This window comes from Motacilla alba, unplaced genomic scaffold (assembly GCF_015832195.1).
Source record: "Motacilla alba alba isolate MOTALB_02 unplaced genomic scaffold, Motacilla_alba_V1.0_pri HiC_scaffold_35, whole genome shotgun sequence".
In the NCBI taxonomy this organism is placed as follows: domain Eukaryota; kingdom Metazoa; phylum Chordata; class Aves; order Passeriformes; family Motacillidae; genus Motacilla; species Motacilla alba.
In genome coordinates this window covers 3,367-23,702 of record NW_024037447.1, presented here as the reverse complement: position 1 = coordinate 23,702, position 20,336 = coordinate 3,367, and the positions used below count along the sequence as shown (strand labels likewise).

The following is a 20,336-nucleotide window of genomic DNA, read 5'->3' as shown; positions in this document are numbered from 1 at the left end:
GAGAAAATGGCCAGATGGCTGAGAGAAAAAAATGGTGGGAACTATGAAGGGAGAGGATGGAGGAGATGGGGAAGGGGTCGGCCATGAAGGGACAGAGAGAAGGGAGGCCATGAAGGGAGGAAAATGCCGGAAAACCTGATGGGGGGGAAAAAAGGCGGGAAAATGTGAGGAAAGAAAAAAAAGCGGGAAAACGTGAGGGGAGAAAAAAGGCGGGAAAACGTGAGGGGAGAAGCTTTGGGGGTCACCATGGGGCAGAGCGAGGATCTATGGGGCAGCCCCCGCCCCGCCCCTCATTAACGCATTAATTAACACCTCATTAACGCAGTCTTTATTAATTAATTTATTAATTTCCAGCTGCCGGGCCCTCGATGGAGCGGGTGAGGGATCTACGGGGCAGGTAAGGCCCCTGTGGGGCAGGTGATGACTCTTTGCCCGATGAGGGATTTGTAGCTCAGGTGAGGGTTCTATGGGGCAGGTGATGGATCTATGGGGCAGGTGAGGGCTCCGTGGGGCAGCTGAGGGTCCCGCCGTGGGCCAGGTGCGGGTCAGTAGTTGCTGCGCTCCTGCCGGAAGCCGCCGCGCCTCAGGTACCCGTCGCCCTTGCGGTATCCGCCATCTTTCTGGTCTGGAGGGAGAGACGGACAGGTGAGAGCGGGGCGGGGCTCAGGTGTGTCCCAGGTATCCCCAGGTGTACCCTAAACACCTCTACCTTCCCCAGGTGTATCCCTGAGAACCCCAGGTGTATCCAGGTGTGCCCCAGGTGTGTCCAGGTGTGCCCAGGTGTGTCCAGGTGTAACCCAGACACCTCCAGCTTCCCCCAGGTGTATCCCTGAGAACCCCAGGTGTATCCAGGTGTGTCCAGGTGTGCCCCAGGTGTATCCAGGTGTGTCCCAGGTGTGCCCAGGTATCCCCAGGTGTAACCCAGACACCTCCAGCTTCCCCCAGGTGTATCCAGGTGTGCCCCAGCTGTGCCCCAGCTGTGCCCAGGTGTGCCCAGGTGCGCTCACCTCTGAAGTACCCCCCGTAGGCGCCCTGCCGCTGGTCCAGCACGCGCTCGTTGTTCTCCACCAGGTTGCCCAGCTTCTCGGCCAGCTGCAGCGCCAGGTTCTGCGTGGCCGTCGGCTCCGTCCGGTGCATCATCACCGTGGCCGTGGGCTGGTCCAGCGAGGCCTGCAGGTGGGCACAGGTGAGACTCACCTGTGCTGCAGGTAACCCCCCCCCCAAAAAACCCACCTGAAATCACCCCAAAACTGCCCCGAATTGCCCCAAAATGGCCCCAAACGGGGTCTCCCACACCAGGATGGGCTGGAGATGAGGCCGGGGAGACACACCCTCACCTGTCTGCACAGGTAACCTCAAAACTGCCCCAAATTTGACCCCAAACTGCCCCAAATTGACCCCAAATGACACCTCCCGGTGAGGTCACACCTGGCCCCACAGGTAACCCCAAAACTGCCCCAAATTTGACCCAAAATCACCCAAATTGACCCCAAATGATGCTCCCCGGTGAGGTCACACCCGCCCCACAGGTGAGGCCACACCTGGCCCCACAGGTAACCCCAAAACTGCCCCAAGCTGACCCAAAACTGCCCCAAACTGACCCTAAATTTCCCAAATTGACCCCAAGTCGCCCCCCCAGGTGAGGCTACACCAGTCCCAAAATTGCCCCACAATGGTCCCAAAATAACCCCAAACTGATCAAAATTGATCCAAAACTGCCCCAAATTGACCCCAAATCACCCAAACTGACCCCGAGTCACCCCCCCAGGGTGAGGTCACACCTGTCCCCAGGTGACACCACACCTGCCCCACAGGTGAGGCCACACCTGCCCCAAAACTGCCCCAAAATGGTTCCAAAATGGCCCCAAATTGATCCAAAATGGCCCCAAATTGACCCTCAATTTCCCAAATTGACCACGAGTCACCCCCCAGGTGGGGCCACACCTTTCCCCAGGTGATGCCACGTCTGTCCCACAGGTGAGACCACACCTGTCCCCAGGTGAGGTCACACCTGTCCCAAAACTGCCCCAAGATGGTTCCAAAATGGCCCCAAACTGATCAAAATTGATCCAAAACTGCCCCAAATTGACCCCAAATCACCCAAACTGATCCTGAGTCACCCCCCCAGGTGGGGCCACACCTTTCCCCAGGTGATGCCACATCTGTCCCACAGGTGAGGCCACACCTGTCCCCAGGTGAGGTCACACCTGTCCCAAAACCACCCCCAAATGGTTCCAAAATGGCCCCAAATTGATCAAAATTAATCCAAAACTGCCCCAAATTGACCCAAAATTACCCAAACTGACCCCGAGTCACCCCCCAGGTGACACCACACCTGTCCCCAGGTGATGCCACATCTGTCCCCACAGGTGACGCCACACCTGCCCCAAAATCACCCCCAAATGGTTCCAAAATGATCAAAATTGATCCCAAACTGCCCCAAATTGACCCCAAATCACCCAAAGTGACCCCGAGTCACCCCCCAGGTGCCGCCACACCTGTCCCCAGGTGCCACCCCACCTGTCCCCAGGTGTCCCCCCCTCACCATCAGCTCCTCGTTGATGATCATCTTGCTGATGATGCCGTGCACCGTGGGCAGGTCCAGCTCAAACATGGCCGCCAGCGTCTCCATGCTGGCCAGGCAAAACTCCGTCATTTTTTAACCCAAAATCGGCTTTTTTAACACCAAAAATTCTGCTTTATTTACCTTAAAACTCACTATTTTTAAATCTCAAAAATTCACATTTTTTTTCCCGACAAAACTCACGATTTTTCTCTGAACATCCACCTTTTTTTTTTTACCACAAAATTCCCAATTTATTAGCTCAAAAATTCCCAATTTTTTACCTCAAAATTCCTGATTTTTTAGCTCAAAATTCCCAATCCTTTATCTCAAAATTCACTAATTCTTGTCTCAAAATTCATCATTTTTTCCCTCAAAATTCACAATTTTTACCTCAAAATTCCCCATTTTTAGCTCAAACTTTCACCTTTTTTTACCTCAAAATTCCCAATTTTTTAGCTCACTCTTTCAGAATTTTTAGCTCGAAATTCCCCAATTTTTATCCCAAAATTTACAACTCTGAACCAAAAAACGCACAATTTTTTTACCTCAAAAATTCCCAATTGTTCAGCTCAAAAAATCAGTTTTTAATCGCAACATTCACATATTTTACTTCAAAATTCACCCTTTTTTATCTCAAAATCCACCTTTTTTTTAACCTTAAAAATTCACAATTTTTACCTCAAAATTCACCTTTTTCAGCCTTAAAATCCACCGTTTTTTAGCTCAAAAACCCCCAAATTTTTACCTCAAAAATTCACTCTTTTTTATCCCCAAATCCCCCGTTTTTGACCCAAAATCTCCGTTTTTTGCCCCAAAATGGCCTCACCTGATGGAGTCGTAGACGCTGCTGTAGGTGAACAGGTACGTGCGCAGCGACTCCTCCTGGATCTTCCTGGGGGAGGGGACAGCGGGGTCACACCTGGCACACCTGGGCACGCCTGGCACACCTGGGCACGCCTGGCACACCTGGGCACACCTGGCACACCTGGCACACCTGGGCACGCCCCCAATCCCCAAAATTCTCATTTCCCACCTCAAAAAGGACCCAAAATGGCAGAAAACGGCCCCAAAATGGCCCCATTTCCCTTACCTGGGCACGCCTGGCACACCTGGGCACACCTGGGCACGCCTGGCACACCTGGGCACGCCTGGGCACGCCTGGGCACGCCTGGGCACGCCCCCAATCCCCAAAATTCTCATTTCCCGCCCCAAAAAGGACCCAAAATGGTTGAAAATGGCCCCAAAACGGCCCCATTTCCCTTACCTGGGCACGCCTGGGCACACCTGGGCACACCTGGCACACCTGGGCACGCCCCCAATCCCCAAAATTCTCATTTTCTGCCCCAAAATGGCTGAAAATGGCCCCAAAATGGCCCCAATTCCCTTACCTGGGCACACCTGGGCACACCTGGGCACACCTGGCACACCTGGGCACGCCCCCAACCCCCAAAATCCTCATTTTCTGCCCCAAAAAGGACCCAAAATGGTTGAAAATGGCCCCAAAACGGCCCCATTTCCCTTACCTGGGCACGCCTGGGCACGCCTGGCACACCTGGCACACCTGGGCACGCCCCCAATCCCCAAAATTCTCATTTCCCGCCCCAAAAAGGACCCAAAATGGCTTAAAATGGCCCCAAAATGGCCCCATTTCCCTTACCTGGGCACACCTGGCACACCTGGGCACGCCTGGGCACACCTGGGCACGCCCCCAACCCCCAAAATTCTCATTTTCTGCCCCAAAATGGCAGATAATGGCCCCAAAATGGCCCCAATTCCCTTACCTGGGCACACCTGGGCACACCTGGCACACCTGGGGACACCTGGGCACTCCTGGGCACACCTGGCCACGCCCCCAACCCGCAAAATTCTCATCTCCTGCCCCAAAATGGCTGAAAATGGCCCCAAAATGGCCCCAATTCCCTTACCTGGGCACACCTGGGCACGCCTGGCACACCTGGGCACACCTGGGCACGCCCCCAACCCCCAAAATTCTCATTTTCTGCCCCAAAAAGGACCCAAAATGGCTGAAAACGGCCCCAAAATGGCCCCATTTCCCTTACCTGGGCACACCTGGGCACTCCTGGGCACACCTGGGCACGCCTGGGCACGCCCCCAACCCCCAAAATTCTCATTTTCTGCCCCAAAATGGCTGAAAATGGCCCCCAAATGGCCCCAATTCCCTTACCTGGGCACACCTGGCACACCTGGGCACACCTGGGCACACCTGGGCACGCCCCCAACCCCCAAAATTCTCATTTTCTGCCCCAAAAAGGACCCCAAATGGCTGAAAATGGCCCCAAAATGACCCCAATTCCCTTACCTGGGCACACCTGGGCACACCTGGGCACCCCAAATCCTCACTTTTTTACCCTAAATTCCCCCCCAAAATGCCCCAAATCCACCCCAAAATCTCTCAAAAATCCCCCTCAAAATGACCCCAAATCCCCAAATTTCGTTACCTGGCCACACCCGCCCAGGTGAGACTCACCTGGAACTCACCTGAGACCCCAAAATCCTCATTTTTAACCCTAAATCCCCCCTAAAAAGACCCCAAATCCACCCAACATGACCCAAAATGACCCAAAATCCTCAAATTTCGTTTCCTGGCCCCACTCGCCCAGGTGAGACTCACCTGGGACTCACCTGAGACCCCGAAATCCTCATTTTTTAACCCTAAATCCCTCCTAAAATCACCCCCAAAATGCCCCAAAATGACCCAAAACCCCCGAGTTCCATTACCTGGCAGCTCCCGCCCACGTGAGACTCACCTGGAATTCACCTGAGACCCTGAAATCCTCATTTTTAACCCTAAATCCCTCCTAAAATCATCCAAAAAACGCCCCAAAATCCACCCAAAATTGCCCAAAATCCCTGAATTTCATTACCTGGCCACTCCTGCCCAGGTGAGACTCACCTGGAACTCACCTGGGCACCCCAAAATCCTCATTTTTAACCCTAAATCCCCCCTAAAATCACCCCCAAAATGCCCCAAAATCCACCCAAAATGACCCAAAATCCCCAAATTTCGTTTCCTGGCCCCACCCGCCCAGGTGACACTCACCTGGAATTCACCTGAGACCCTGAAATCCTAATTTTTTACCCTAAATAGCCCCTAAATCACCCCAAAAATGCCCCAAAATCCACCCAAAATGACCCAAAATCCCCAAATTTCGTTTCCTGGCCCCACTCGCCCAGGTGAGACTCATCTGCAACTCACCTGAGACCCCGAAATCCTCATTTTTTACCCTAAAATCACCCGTAAAATCACCCCCAAAATGCCCCAAAATCCACCCAAAATGACCCAAAACGACCCAAAATTGCCCAAAATCCCCGAATTCAGTCACCTGGCCACACCCGCCCAGGTGAGACTCACCTGGAACTCACCTGAGACCTCAAAATCCTCATTTTTAACCCTAAAATCACCCCTAAAATCATCCCAAAAATGCCCCAAAATCCACCCAAAATGACCCAAAATCCCCAAATTTCGTTTCCTGGCCCCACCCGCCCAGGTGAGACTCACCTGGAACTCACCTGAGACCCCGAAATCCTCATTTTTTACCCTAAAATCACCCATAAAATCCCCCCCAAAATGCCCCAAAATCCACCCAAAATGACCCAAAATCCCCAAATTTCGTTTCCTGGCCCCACTCGCCCAGGTGAGACTCACCTGGGACTCACCTGAGACCCCGAAATCCTTATTTTTTAACCCTAAATCCCTCCTAAAATCACCCCCAAAATGCCCCAAAATGACCAAAAACCCCCGAGTTCCATTACCTGGCCACTCCTGCCCAGGTGAGACTCACCTGGAACTCACCTGAGACCCCGAAATCCTTATTTTTAACCCTAAAATCACCCCTAAAATCCCCCCAAAAAGACCCAGAATCCACCCAAAATCCATCCAAAATGAGCCAAAATCCTTCAAAATTGCCCAAAATCCCTAAATTTCATTCCCTGGCCACACCCGCCCAGGTGAGACTCACCTGGAACTCACCTGAGACCCCGAAATCCTCATTTTTAACCCTAAAATCACCCCTAAAATCACCCCCAAAATGCCCCCAAATCCACCCAAAATGACCCAAAATCCCCAAATTTCGTTTCCTGGCCCCACCCGCCCAGGTGAGACTCACCTGGAACTCACCTGAGACCCCAAAATCCTCATTTTTTTACCCTAAATTCCCCCTAAAAAGACCCCAAATCCACCTACCATGACCCAAAATCCCCAAATTTCGTTTCCTGGCCCCACTCGCCCAGGTGAGACTCACCTGGGACTCACCTGAGACCCCGAAATCCTCATTTTTTAACCCTAAATCCCTCCTAAAATCACCCCCAAAATGCCCCAAAATGACCAAAAACCCCCGAGTTCCATTACCTGGCCACTCCTGCCCAGGTGAGACTCACCTGGAACTCATCTGAGACCCCGAAATCCTTATTTTTAACCCTAAAATCACCCCTAAAATCATCCCAAAAATGCCCCAAAATCCACCCAAAATGACTCAAAATCGCCCAAAATCCCCCCAAAAATCTCCAGATTTGGTCACCCGGCCACACCCACGCAGGTGAGACTCACCTGGAACTCACCTGAGACCCCAAAATCCTCATTTTTAACCCTAAAATCACCCCTAAATCACCCCAAAAATGCCCCAAAATCCACCCAAAATGACTCAAAATCGCCCAAAATCCTCCAAAATTGCCCAAAATCCCTAAATTTCATTCCCTGGCCACACCCGCCCAGGTGAGACTCACCTGGAACTCACCTGAGACCCCGAAATCCTCATTTTTAACCCTAAAATCACCCCTAAAATCACCCCAAAAAGACCCAAAACCCCCGAGTTCCATTACCTGGCCACTCCTGCCCAGGTGAGACTCACCTGGAACTCACCTGAGACCCCGAAATCCTCATTTTTAACCCTAAATCCCCCCTAAAACCACAAAAAAATGCCCCAAAATCCACCCAAAATGACCCAAAATCCCTGAGCTCCATTACCTGGCCACACCTGCTCAGGTGAGACTCACCTGGAACTCATCTGAGACCCTGAAATCCCCATTTTCAACCCTAAAATCACCCCTAAAATCACCTAAAAAAGGCCCCAAAATCCCCCCAAAATGAGCCAAAATCCCCCAAAATCGCCCAAAACCCCCAGATTTTGTCACCTGGCCGCGGCCGGCGCTCACCTGACGAGCATGGCGCGCACCTGGTCGGCCTCGGGGAACAGGTCCCACACCTTGCCGTTCATCTTCTCGTTGACCACGAAGCGGTGGCAGCGGCGCCAGTCGCCCGTCTTCATGGCCTTGGAGGCGGCCACCACGTGCTCCCGCATGGACTCGGGGGGACCTGCGCGGGGTGGGGACACGGGTGACGCACCTGGGGACAGGTGAGGCCGAAAAAACCCCGGGTTTGGGGGAAAAAACGCCAAATTTGGGGAAAAAATGGGGGTTTTTGGGGTGAAAAATGGAAATTTTGGAGATCACAAAATGGCGGCACCTCCAGGTCCACGATGGACTCGAGGGGACCTGGACAGGTGGGACACAGGTGGGACACAGGTGACGCACCTGGGGACAGCTGAGAGAATTTTGGGGTGAAAAATGCCAATTTTGGGTAAAAAAGTGGGAGATTTTGGGGTTCAAAATGGAATTTTGGAGGTGACAAAATGGCGGCACCTCCAGGTCTTGAGGAGCACCTGGACAGGTGGGACACAGGTGGGACACAGGTGACAGGTGACACACCTGGGGACAGGTGACGCCAAAAAAACCCCAAGTTTGGGGTGAAAAATGCCAGATTTGGGCGAAAAAATGGGGGTTTTTGGGGTGAAAAATGGAGGTTTTGGAGGTGACAAAATGGCGGCACCTCCAGGTCTTGAGGAGGACCTGGACAGGTGGGACACAGGTGACAGGTGACACCCCTGGGGACAGGTGAGGGTAAAAATATCCCCGGGTTTGGGGGAAAAAACACCATTTTTGGGCAAAAAAAAAGGGGGTTTTTAGGGTTAAAAATGGAATTTTGGAGGTGACAAAATGGCGGCGCCGCCAGGTCTTGAGGAGGACCTGGACAGGTGGGACACAGGTGACAGGTGACACACCTGGGGACAGGTGAGGCCGAAAAAACCCCGGGTTTGGGGGAAAAAATGCCAGATTTGGGCAAAAAAATGGGGGTTTTTAGGGTTAAAAATGGAGGTTTTGGAGGTGACAAAATGGCGGCACCTCCAGGTCTTGAGGAGGACCTGGACAGGTGGGACACAGGTGACAGGTGACACACCTGGGGACAGGTGAGGCCGAAAAAACCCCGGGTTTGGGGGAAAAAATGCCAGATTTGGGCAAAAAAATGGGGGTTTTTAGGGTTAAAAATGGAGATTTTGGAGGTGACAAAATGGTGGCGCCTCCAGGTCTTGAGGAGGACCTGGACAGGTGGGACACAGGTGGGACACAGGTGGGACACAGGTGACAGGTGACACACCTGGGGATGACTGAGAGAAGTTTGGGGTGAAAAATGCGAAATTTGGGAAAAAAATGGGAGTTTTTAGGGTTAAAAATGGAATTTTTGGAGGTGACAAAATGGCGGCGCCTCCAGGTCCAGGATGGACTCGGGGGGACCTGGACAGGTGGGACACAGGTGGGACACAGGTGACAGGTGACACACCTGGGGACAGGTGAGGCCGAAAAAACCCCGGGTTTGGGGGAAAAAACGCCAATTTTGGGCAAAAAATTTGGGGTTTTTAGGGTTAAAAATGGAGTTTTTGGAGGTGACAAAATGGCGGCACCTCCAGGTCCAGGATGGACTCGGGGGGACCTGGACAGGTGGGACACAGGTGGGACACCTGGGGACAACTGAGAGAATTTTGTGAGAGAATTTTGGGGTGAAAAATGCCAAATTTGGGTAAAAAGTTGGGAGTTTTTAGGGTTAAAAATGGATTTTTTTGGGGTGAAAAAATGGCGGCACCTTCAGGTCTTGAGGAGGACCTGGACAGGTGGGACACAGGTGACAGATGACATGTGACACACCTGGGGACAGGTGAGGGTGAAAATATCCCGGGTTTGGGGGGAAAAACCCCATTTTTGGGAAAAAAATTGGGGGTTTTTAGGGTTAAAAATGGAATTTTTTGGGGTGACAAAATGGGGGCGCCTCCAGGTCTTGAGGAGGACCTGGACAGGTGGGACACAGGTGGGACACAGGTGACAGGTGACGCACCTGGGGACAGGTGAGGGTAAAAATATCCCCGGGTTTGGGGGAAAAAACACCATTTTTGGGCAAAAAAAAAGGGGGTTTTTAGGGTTAAAAATGGAATTTTGGAGGTGACAAAATGGCGGCGCCTCCAGGTCTTGAGGAGGACCTGGACAGGTGGGACACAGGTGGGACACAGGTGACAGGTGACACACCTGGGGACAGGTACTGAAATTCTGGGGCAAAACCCACCAGTTTTGAGAAAAAAATTTCCATTTTAGGCATAAAAACGGCATTTTGGGCCAAAAAATCCCATTTTTGGGTCTAAAGAAGCGACTTTGGGGTGAGGGACGTCACGAAGATCCGAAAGGTCCAAATTTTGGAGCGGGAGAAGCAAACCCAGAGTGGACTGAGAGAATTGTGGACACCAAGAACCCGATTTTGGGTCAAAATCACAAAATTTTGGGCAAAAAATGCTCATTTTGGGCAAAAGAACCGATTTTGGTCTGAGGAACCTCAAGAAGATCTAAAAGCGACATTTTAGAAGATAAAAGAACCAAACCAAGACTGAAAAAAGATAATTGTGGACCTCAGGAACCCAATTTTGGGTCAAAATCCCCAAATTTCGGTCAAAAGAACCGATTTTGGTCTGAAGAACCTCAAGAAGATCGAAAAGCGCCATTTTAGAAGATAAAAGAACCCAACCAAGACTGAAAAAAGATAATTATGGACCTCAGGAACTCAATTTTGGGTCAAAATATTCGAATTTTGGGCAAAAGAACCGATTTTGGTCTGAGGAACCTCAATAAGATCTAGAACCGCCATTTTAGAAGATAAAAATCCAAACCAAGACCGAGTTAAGATAACTATGGACCTCAAAACCCCATTTTTGACCCCAAAACCCCCAAATTTAAACATAAAACATCCACATTTTGGGTCAAAACCTCGAATTTTCAACATAAACCATCCAAATTTTGGGTCAAACCCCCCAAATTTCAACACAAAACACCCAAATTTTGGGTCAAAACCTCCAAATTTCAACATAAAACCTCCAAATTTTGAGTCACAACCTCCAGATTTTGGGTCAAAACCTCCAGATTTTGGGTCAAAACCTCCACATTTCAACAGAAAACCTCCAAACTTTGGGTCAAAACCTCCAAATTTCAACAGAAATAATCCAAATTTTGAGTCAAAACCTCCAAACTTAGGGCCAAAACCTCCAAACTTAGGGTCAAAACCTCCAGATTTTGAGTCAAAACCTCCAAATTTTGGGTCAAAACCTCCACATTTTGGGTCAAAACCTCCAAACTTAGGGTCAAAACCTCCAGATTTTGGGTCAAAACCTCCACATTTCAACAGAAAACCTCCAAACTTTGGGTCAAAACCTCCAAATTTCAACAGAAACAATCCAAATTTTGAGTCAAAACCTCCAAACTTAGGGTCAAAACCTCCAGATTTTGGGTCAAAACCTCCAGATTTTGGGTCAAAACCTCCAGATTTTAAATCAAAACCTCCAAATTTTGGGTCAAAACCTCCACGTTTTGGGTCAAAACCTCCAAACTTAGGGTCAAAACCTCCATATTTTGGGTCAAAACCTCCAGATTTTGGATCAAAACCTCCAAATTTCAACAGAAACAATCCAAATTTTGAGTCAAAACCTCCAAATTTCAACAGAAACAATCCAAATTTTGAGTCAAAACCTCCAGATTTTGGGTCAAAACCTCCAGATTTTGGGTCAAAACCTCCACATTTTGAGTCAAAACCTCGAAATTTCAACATAAACCTCAAAACTTTGGGTTAAAACCTCCAAATTTTGGGTCAAAACCTCCAAATTTCAACATAAAACATCGAAATTTTGGGTCAAAACCTCCACATTTTGGGTCAAAACCTCCAAATTTCAACATAAAACATCGAAATTTTGGGTCAAAACCTCCACATTTTGGGTCAAAACCTCCTAATATTGGGCCAAAACCTCCAAATTTTGGGCCAAACCCTCCAGATTTGGGTTCAGACCCGGCCGTACCCAGGAGCGGCTGGCGCTCGCCCACGCGCAGCTGGTGGTGGAACTGCTTGCTGATCATCCTGCGGCGGGCGTCGAACTCGTGCGCCGCCATGTAGGGGATCTCCAGCAGCATGGCCGCCACCAGGTAGACGCACTCGAGCAGCTCCAGGTTGACGTGCATGTGGAAGGGCACCTGGCGGCGCTTCTCCACCTTCTCCTGCTCGGCGTTGCGCTCCTGCAGGCTGCGCAGCAGCAGCCCCTGGCCCAGCAGCTCCTTGGCGCGGCCCGAGCTCTGGATGTCCAGCAGCGCGTTGTGCGCGTCCTTGATCAGCCCCTGGCGGAAGGCGCAGATGCCCAGCTGCACCATGGTGCGGTTGTACAGGATCTGCGGGACAGGTGAGACAGGTGAGACAGGTGAGGGACAGGTGAGACAGGTGAGAGACAGGTGAGACACAGGTGAGGGACACCTGAGACAGGTGAGGAGCAGGTGGGGCAGGTGAGCCCCTGGCGGAAGGCGCAGATGCCCAGCTGAACCATGGTGCGGTTGTAGAGGATCTGCGGGACAGGTGGGACAGGTGAGGGACACCTGAGACAGGTGAGGGACACCTGAGACAGGTGAGATACAGGTGAGAGACAGGTGGGACAGGTGAGGGGCAGGTGAGCCCCTGGCGGAAGGTGCAGATGCCCAGCTGCACCATGGTGCGGTTGTACAGGATCTGTGGGACAGGTGGGACAGGTGAGACAGGTGAGGGACAGGTGAGGGACAGGTGAGGGACAGGTGAGACACAGGTGAGGGACAGGTGAGAGACAGGTGAGGGGCAGGTGAGCCCCTGGCGGAAGGCGCAGATGCCCAGCTGCACCATGGTGCGGTTGTACAGGATCTGCGGGACAGGTGGGACAGGTGAGGGACAGGTGAGACAGGTGAGACACAGGTGAGACACAGGTGGGACAGGTGAGGGACACCTGAGACAGGTGAGACACAGGTGAGCCCCTGGCGGAAGGTGCAGATGCTCAGCTGCACCATGGTGCGGTTGTACAGGATCTGCGGGACAGGTGGGACAGGTGAGGGACACCTGAGACAGGTGAGGGACAGGTGAGACAGGTGAGGGGCAGGTGAGCCCCTGGCGGAAGGCGCAGATGCCCAGCTGCACCATGGTGCGGTTGTACAGGATCTGCGGGACAGGTGAGACAGGTGAGACACAGGTGAGACACAGGTGAGACAGGTGAGACAGGTGAGGGACACCTGAGACAGGTGAGAGACAGGTGAGAGACAGGTGAGAGACAGGTGAGACAGGTGGGACAGGTGAGACACAGGTGAGACAGGTGAGGGACAGGTGAGACAGGTGAGACAGATGGGGCGGGTGAGACAGGTGAGGGACAGGTGAGGCACGGGTGGGTCGGCATGCTGGATGTTGTCCTGCAGGTGTCTGTTTACCGGTCCAGGTGTGTCTTTTACCTGCCCAGCTGTGTTTAACCCTCCGAGGTGTGTCTCACCTGCCCAGGTGTGTTTAACCCACCCGGGTGTGTCAGCCTCACCTGCCCAGGTGTATTTAATCCCCCAGGTGTGTTTAACCCCCCCAGGTGTGTCAGTCTCACCTGCCCAGGTGTGTCTCACCTGCACGGGCGGGTCGGCGTGCTGGATGTTGTCCTGCAGGTGTGTTTAACCCCCCCAGGTGTGTTTAACCCCCCAGGTGTGTCAGTCTCACCTGCCCAGGTGTGTTTAACCACCCCGGGTGTGCCAGCCTCACCTGCCCAGGTGTGTCTCACCTGCACGGGCGGGTCGGCGTGCTGGATGTTGTCCTGCAGGTGTGTTTAACCCCCCCGGGTGTGTCAGCCTCACCTGCCCAGGTGTGTCAGCCTCACCTGCACGGGCGGGTCGGCGTGCTGGATGTTGTCCTGCAGGTGTGACATCAGCATCAGGTCGCGGGCGCGGTACCAGCGGCTGTGCAGGGCGTGGTGGTAGATGTGGCACAGGATGGCGCAGGTGCGGATCCGGTCCGTGCGGTCCTTGGCGTACACGAACCTGCGCAGGTGACACCGGTCAGGCACCTGGCCAGGTGTGTCCTGACCCCTCCAGGTGTGTCCTGACCCCTCCAGGTGCATCCCCACCCCTCCAGGTGTGCCCTGACCCCATCCAGGTGTATCCTGACCCCACCCAGGTGTGTCCCTGACCCCATCCAGGTGTGCCCTGTCCTCACCCAGGTGCATCCCCTCCAGGTGTGTCCTAACCCCATCCAGGTGTGCCCTGACCCCACCCAGGTGTGCCCGGACCCCATCCAGGTGTGCCCTGACCCCATCCAGGTGTGCCCCAACCCCATCCAGGTGAGTCCTGACCCCATCCAGGTGTGCCCTGACCACCCAGGTGCATCCCCACCCCATCCAGGTGTGCCCCAACCCCCTCCAGGTGAGTCCTGACCCCATCCAGGTGTGCCGTGACCCCATCCAGGTGTGCCCTGACCCCATCCAGGTGTGCCCTGACCCCATCCAGGTGTGTCCTAACCCCATCCAGGTGTGCCCCAACCCCCTCCAGGTGTGTCCTGACCCCATCCAGGTGCACCCTAACCCCATCCAGGTGTGTCCTGACCCCATCCAGGTGTGCCCAGGTGTGTTCCTGTCCCTCTTTCCCCCATCCAGGTGTGTCCCTGTCTCTCTTTCCCCCATCCAGGTGTGCTGTGACCCCCTCCAGGTGTGTCCTGACCCCACCCAGGTGTGCCCTGACCCCATCCAGGTGTGCCCCGACCCCCTCCAGGTGAGTCCTGACCCCATCCAGGTGTGTCCTGACCCCACCCAGGTGCGTCCCCACCCCATCCAGGTGTGCCCTGACCCCACCCAGGTGTGCCCTGACCCCATCCAGGTGTGCCCCAACCCCTTCCAGGTGAGTCCTGACCCCATCCAGGTGTGCCCTGACCCCCTCCAGGTGTGTCCTGACCCCATCCAGGTGTGCCCTGACCCCATCCAGGTGTGTCCTGACCCCATCCAGGTGTGCCCTGACCCCCTCCAGGTGAGTCCTGACCCCATCCAGGTGAGTCCTGACCCCATCCAGGTGTGTCCTAACCCCATCCAGGTGTGCCCTGACCCCATCCAGGTGTGCCCTGACCCCATCCAGGTGTGTCCCTGTCCCCACCCAGGTGTGCCCTGACCCCTCCAGGTGAGTCCTGACCCCATCCAGGTGTGCCCTGACCCCACCCAGGTGTGTCCCTGTCCCCACCCAGGTGTGCCCTGACCCCATCCAGGTGTGCCCCAACCCCTTCCAGGTGAGTCCTGACCCCATCCAGGTGTGTCCTAACCCCTCCAGGTGAGTCCTGACCCCATCCAGGTGAGTCCTGACCCCACCCAGGTGTGTCCTGACCCCACCCAGGTGCGTCCCCACCCCATCCAGGTGTGCCCTGACTCCTCCAGGTGTATCCCCACCCCATCCAGGTGTGCCCTGACCCCATCCAGGTGAGTCCTGACCCCATCCAGGTGTGCCCTGACCCCATCCAGATGTGCCCCCACCCACCCAGGTGTGCCCCACCCCCCAGGCGCGCCCCTCACCTGCACAGCCTCTCCATCAACGCCTCCGAATCTTCCTCCTCTTCCTCCTCCTCCTCCTTCTTCACCTGCCCGTCCTTCACCTGCCCGTCCGCCTGTCCGTCCGCCTGTCCGTCCTTCTCCTGGCCGTCCTTCTCCTGGCCGTCCTGCTTCTCCTGCCCGTCGTCCCTCACCTGGCCGTCCCTCACCTGGCCGTCCCTGGGCTGCGCTGCCCCGCCCTTCCTGCGGGCGGCGCCGTAGTCGAACTTGTAGTAGGTGTGGAGGACGCGGCGCAGGTAGACGCGGCACAGCTCCTCGGGGCTGCCCTTGCCCTGCAGGTAGCGCTGCAGCCGCGCGATGATGGCGCACACGCGGCCCTCGTCCTTCAGGTGCTCCACGTACTCTGCAAAGCACCGGGGGTTACCTGGGGAGCTCACCTGGGCACACCTGAGCTCACCTGGGCACACCTGGTGGACAGGTGAGGTCCTAAACCCCCCCCCAAAAAACCCAAAAACCCCAAAAAATCCCATCCAGGTGAGCCCCAGGTGGTCCAGAGCCTCACCTGAAGTCACCTGGGCACACCTGAGCTCACCTGGCAGACAGGTGAGGTCCTAAAACCCCCCACAAAAACCCCAAAAACCCATCCAGGTGAGCCCCAGGTGAGGATCTGGGTGCTCCACGTACTCTGCAAAGCACCGCGGGTTACCTGGGGAGCTCACCTGGGCACACCTGGCCGACAGGTGAGACCCCAAAATCCTAAAAAACCCAAAAAAACCCACAAAAAAACCCCAAAAACCCCACAAAAAAACCCCAAAAACCCATCCACGTGAGGATCTGGGTCCTTCAGCTACTCTGAAATCACACCTGAGTTACCTGAGGAGATCACTTGGGCACACCTGGCCGACAGGTGAGACCCCAAAATCCTAAAAAACCCCCAAAAACCCCATCCAGGTGAGGATCCTGTAGTGGTCCAGGTCCTTCAAGTGCTCCAGGTGTTCTGGGGACTCACCTGAGCACACCTGAGGACACCTGAGCTCACCTGGGCACACCTGGCGGGCAGGTGAGAACAAAAAACCCCCAAAAAACTCCAAAACCCCACAAAAAGACCAAAAAAAACCCCCAAAACCCCACAAAAAACCCCAAAAAACCCCATCCAGGTGAGCCCCAGGTGAGGATCTGGGTCCTTCAGGTGCTCCACGTACTCTGCAAAGCACCGGGGGTCAGCTGGGGAGATCACCTGGGCACACCTGGCGGGCAGGTGAGACCCTAAATCCTAAAAAAACCCCCAAAAAACCCAAAACCCCACAAAAAACCCCAAAAATCCCATCCAGGTGAGCCCCAGGTGAGCTCCAGGTGAGGATCTGGGTGCTTCAGGTGCTCCACGTACTCTGCAAAGCACCGGGGGTTACCTGGGGAGCTCACCTGGGCACACCTGAGCTCACCTGGGCACACCTGGTGGACAGGTGAGACCCTAAACCCCCCCAAAAAACCCCAAAAACCCAAAAAAATCCCATCCAGGTGAGCCCCAGGTGAGGATCTGGGTTCTTCAGGTGCTCCACGTACTCTGCAAAGCACCGGGGGTTACCTGGGGAGCTCACCTGGGCACACCTGAGCTCACCTGAGCACACCTGGTGGGCAGGTGAGACCCTAAAACATCCAAAAAACCCAAAAAAACCACCCAAAAAAACCCAAAAATCCCATTCAGGTGAGCCCCAGGTGAGCCCCAGGTGAGGATCTGGGTCCTTCAGGTGCTCCACGTACTCTGCAAAGCACCGGGGGTTACCTGGGGAGCTCACCTGGGCACACCTGGCGGGCAGGTGAGAACGAGAAACCCCAAAAAAAACCCCAAAAAACCCCACCCAGGTGAGCTCCAGGTGAGCCCCAGGTGAGGATCCGGCTCCTTCAGGTGCTCCAGGTGCTCTGAAATCACACCGGGGTTACCTGGGGAGATCACCTGGGCACACCTGAGCTCACCTGAGCACACCTGGTGGGCAGGTGAGACCCTAAAATCCTAAAAACCAAAAAAACCCCCCAAAAACCCAAAAAAACTCCACCCAGGTGAGCCCCAGTTTGGGATCTGGCACCTTCAGGTGCTCCAGGTGCTCTGAAATCACACCTGGGTTACCTGGGGAGCTCACCTGGGCACACCTGGTGGACAGGTGAGACCCTAAAACATCCAAAAAACCCAAAAAAAACCACCCAAAAAACCCCAAAAATCCCATTCAGGTGAGCCCCAGGTGAGCCCCAGGTGAGGATCTGGGTCCTTCAGGTGCTCCACGTACTCTGAAAAGCACCTGGGGTTACCTGGGGAGATCACCTGGGCACACCTGGCGGGCAGGTGAGAACGAGAAACCCCAAAAAAACCCCAAAACCCCACAAAAAGACCAAAAACCCCAAAAACCCCCCAAAAATCCCATCCAGGTGAGGATCCTGTAGTGGTCCAGGTCCTTCAAGTGCTCCAGGTGTTCTGGGGACTCACCTGGACACACCTGGGCACACCTGAGCTCACCTGGTGGACAGGTGAGGTCCTAAAACCCCCCAAAAAACCCTAAAAAATCCCAAAAATCCCACCCAGGTGAGCCCCAGGTGAGGATCAGGTGCTCCAGGTGTTCTGAAGTCACACCTGAGCTACCTGGGGAGATCATCTGGGCACATCTGGCCGGCAGGTGAGACCCCAAAATCCTAAAAAACCCCAAAACCCCCCAAAAACCCCACAAAAAAAACCCCAAAAACCCATCCAGGTGAGGATCTGGGTGCTCCAGGTGCTCTGAAATCACACCTGAGCTACCTGGGGAGCTCACCTGGGCACACCTGGCGGGCAGGTGAGAATGAAAAACCCCAAAAAAGCCCCCAAAAACCCAAAACCCCACAAAAAAACCCCAAAAACCTCACCCAGGTGAGGATCTGGGGGCTTCAGGTGCTCCAGATGTTCCGGGGTCACAGCTGGAGCTCACCTGTCCCACAGGTAACCCCTGATCCCTCCAGGAACCCCAAATTCGGGGCAAAAAGGACCAAAATTGGTCAAAAAATGACAAAATTTGGCTCAAAAAAGCCAAGAATTGGCAAAAAAAAAGACCAAAATTCACATTTTTGGGCAATTTTTTGGGGTTTTTTTTCGGGTTTTTTCGGGTTTTTTGGATTTATAGGGTGGAGCGCTGCCCCTCATCCCCCCAACACCACAAAAACCCCAAATTTGGGGCAAAAAGGACCAAAATTGGCCAAAAAATGACAAAATTTGGCTCAAAAAGCCAAGGATTGGCAAAAAAAAAAGACCAAAATTCACATTTTTGGAGCAATTTTTGGGTTTTTTTCGGGGGATTTTGGGGGTTTTTTGGATTTATGGGGTCGAGCTCTGCCCGACACTTCCCCAGCCCCATAAAAACCCCAAATTTGGGGCGAAAAGGACCAAAATTGGCCAAAAAAATCACAAAAAAATCACCAAAATTCCCTTTTTTTCAGGAATTTTTTGGGATTTTTTGGGGATTTTTTTTGGGGTTTTTTGAATTTGTGGGGTCGAGCTCTGCCCGACACTTCCCCAACCCCATAAAAACCCCAAATTTGGGGCAAAAAGGACCAAAATTGGCCAAAAAAATCACCAAAAAAATCACCAAAATTCACTTTTTTTCAGGAATTTTTCTGGGATTTTTTTTTGTTTTTCGTTTTTTTTGGGGTTTTTTGGATTTATGGGGTCGAGCTCTGCCCCACACTTCCCCAACCCCACAAAAACCCCAAATTTGGGGCGAAAAATGACAAAAAAATCACTAAGAATCAAGAAAAATTCCAATTTTTAGGGTTTTTTTTGGATTTTTTGGGGTTTTTTTTGGGTTTTTTTTGGGGGGGTTTTCTGGAATCTTCTGACGCCCCCCAAAACCCCAAACGTGACCCACCCTGGGAGTGGGGGTCGGTGTTCTGCATGATCTTGGTGAACTCCTCGTCCATGCGCTCCACCAGGGTCAGGACGCAGCCGCGCACCCGGAAGGGCTGAAAATCCCCCAAAATCACCCCAAAAATGACCCCAAAACCCCAGAAATGACCCCAAAATCACCCCAAAAGTGACCCCAGAATGAGCCCCCAGCTCCACCAGGGTCAGGACGCAGCCGCGGACCCGGAACGGCTGAAAATCCCCCAAAATCACCCCAAAATCCCCAAATCCCCCCAAAATCACCCCAAAACCACCCTAAAACCCCAAAATTACCCCAAAACCACCCCGAAATCACCCCAAAATCCCAGAATCACCCCAAAATCACCCCAAAACGAGCCCCCAGCTCCACCAGGGTCAGGACGCAGCTGCGGAACGGCTGAAAATCCCCCAAAATCCCAAAACCACCCCAAAATCACCCAAAACCCCCGAAAATCACCCCAAAATCACCCTAAAATCACCCAAAATCACCCCAAAAGTGACCCCAAAATGAGCCCCCAGCTCCACCAGGGTCAGGACGCAGCCGCGCACCCGGAACGGCTGAAAATCCCCCAAAATCACCCCAAAATCACCCCAAACCCCCGAAAATCACCCCAAAATCACCCCAAAATCCCAAAATCACCCCAAAAGTGACCCCAAAAGGAGCCCCCAGCTCCACCAGGGTCAGGACGCAGCCACGGACCCGGAACGGCTGAAAATCACCCCAAAATCACCCCAAAATCACCCAAAAATCACCCCAAAATCCCAGAATCACCCCAAAAATCACCCCAAAACGAGCCCCCAGCTCCACCAGGGTCAGGACGCAGCCGCAGACCCGGAACGGCTGAAAATCCCCCAAAATCCCCCCAAAATCCCCCCAAAATCACCCTAAAATCACCCAAAATCACCCCAAAAGTGACCCCAAAATCCCAAAAATCACCCCAAAATCCCCAGAAATGACCCCAGAATCACCCCAAAACCACCCTAAAACCCCAAATGACCCCAAAACCACCCCGAAATCACCCCAAGAGTGACCCAAAAACATCAAAATGACCCCAAAAACACCCTAAAACCTCAAAATCACCCCCAAAATCCCCCCAAAATCCCAAAAACACCCAAAATCACCCCAAAAGGAGCCCCCAGCTCCAACAGGGTCAGGACGCAGCCGCGGACCCAGAACGGCTGAAAATCCCCCCAAAATCAC

The 20,336-nt window shown here is 53.5% G+C and overlaps 1 protein-coding gene across 1 annotated transcript; it reads right to left on the bottom strand.

Annotated features, from left to right (window-relative positions):
* Positions 1–313: 313 nt before the first annotated feature.
* Positions 314–19,215, bottom strand: EIF3CL (eukaryotic translation initiation factor 3 subunit C like; the record flags this gene model as incomplete). Its single annotated transcript, XM_038126639.1, has 9 exons — positions 314–625; positions 1,008–1,170; positions 2,546–2,633; positions 3,393–3,458; positions 7,739–7,898; positions 11,746–12,109; positions 13,588–13,747; positions 15,259–15,637; positions 19,122–19,215. Coding segments are annotated over 9 exons (1,554 nt in total), but the record flags the coding sequence as incomplete, so codon positions are not given.
* Between the last annotated feature and the right edge of the window lie 1,121 nt (positions 19,216–20,336).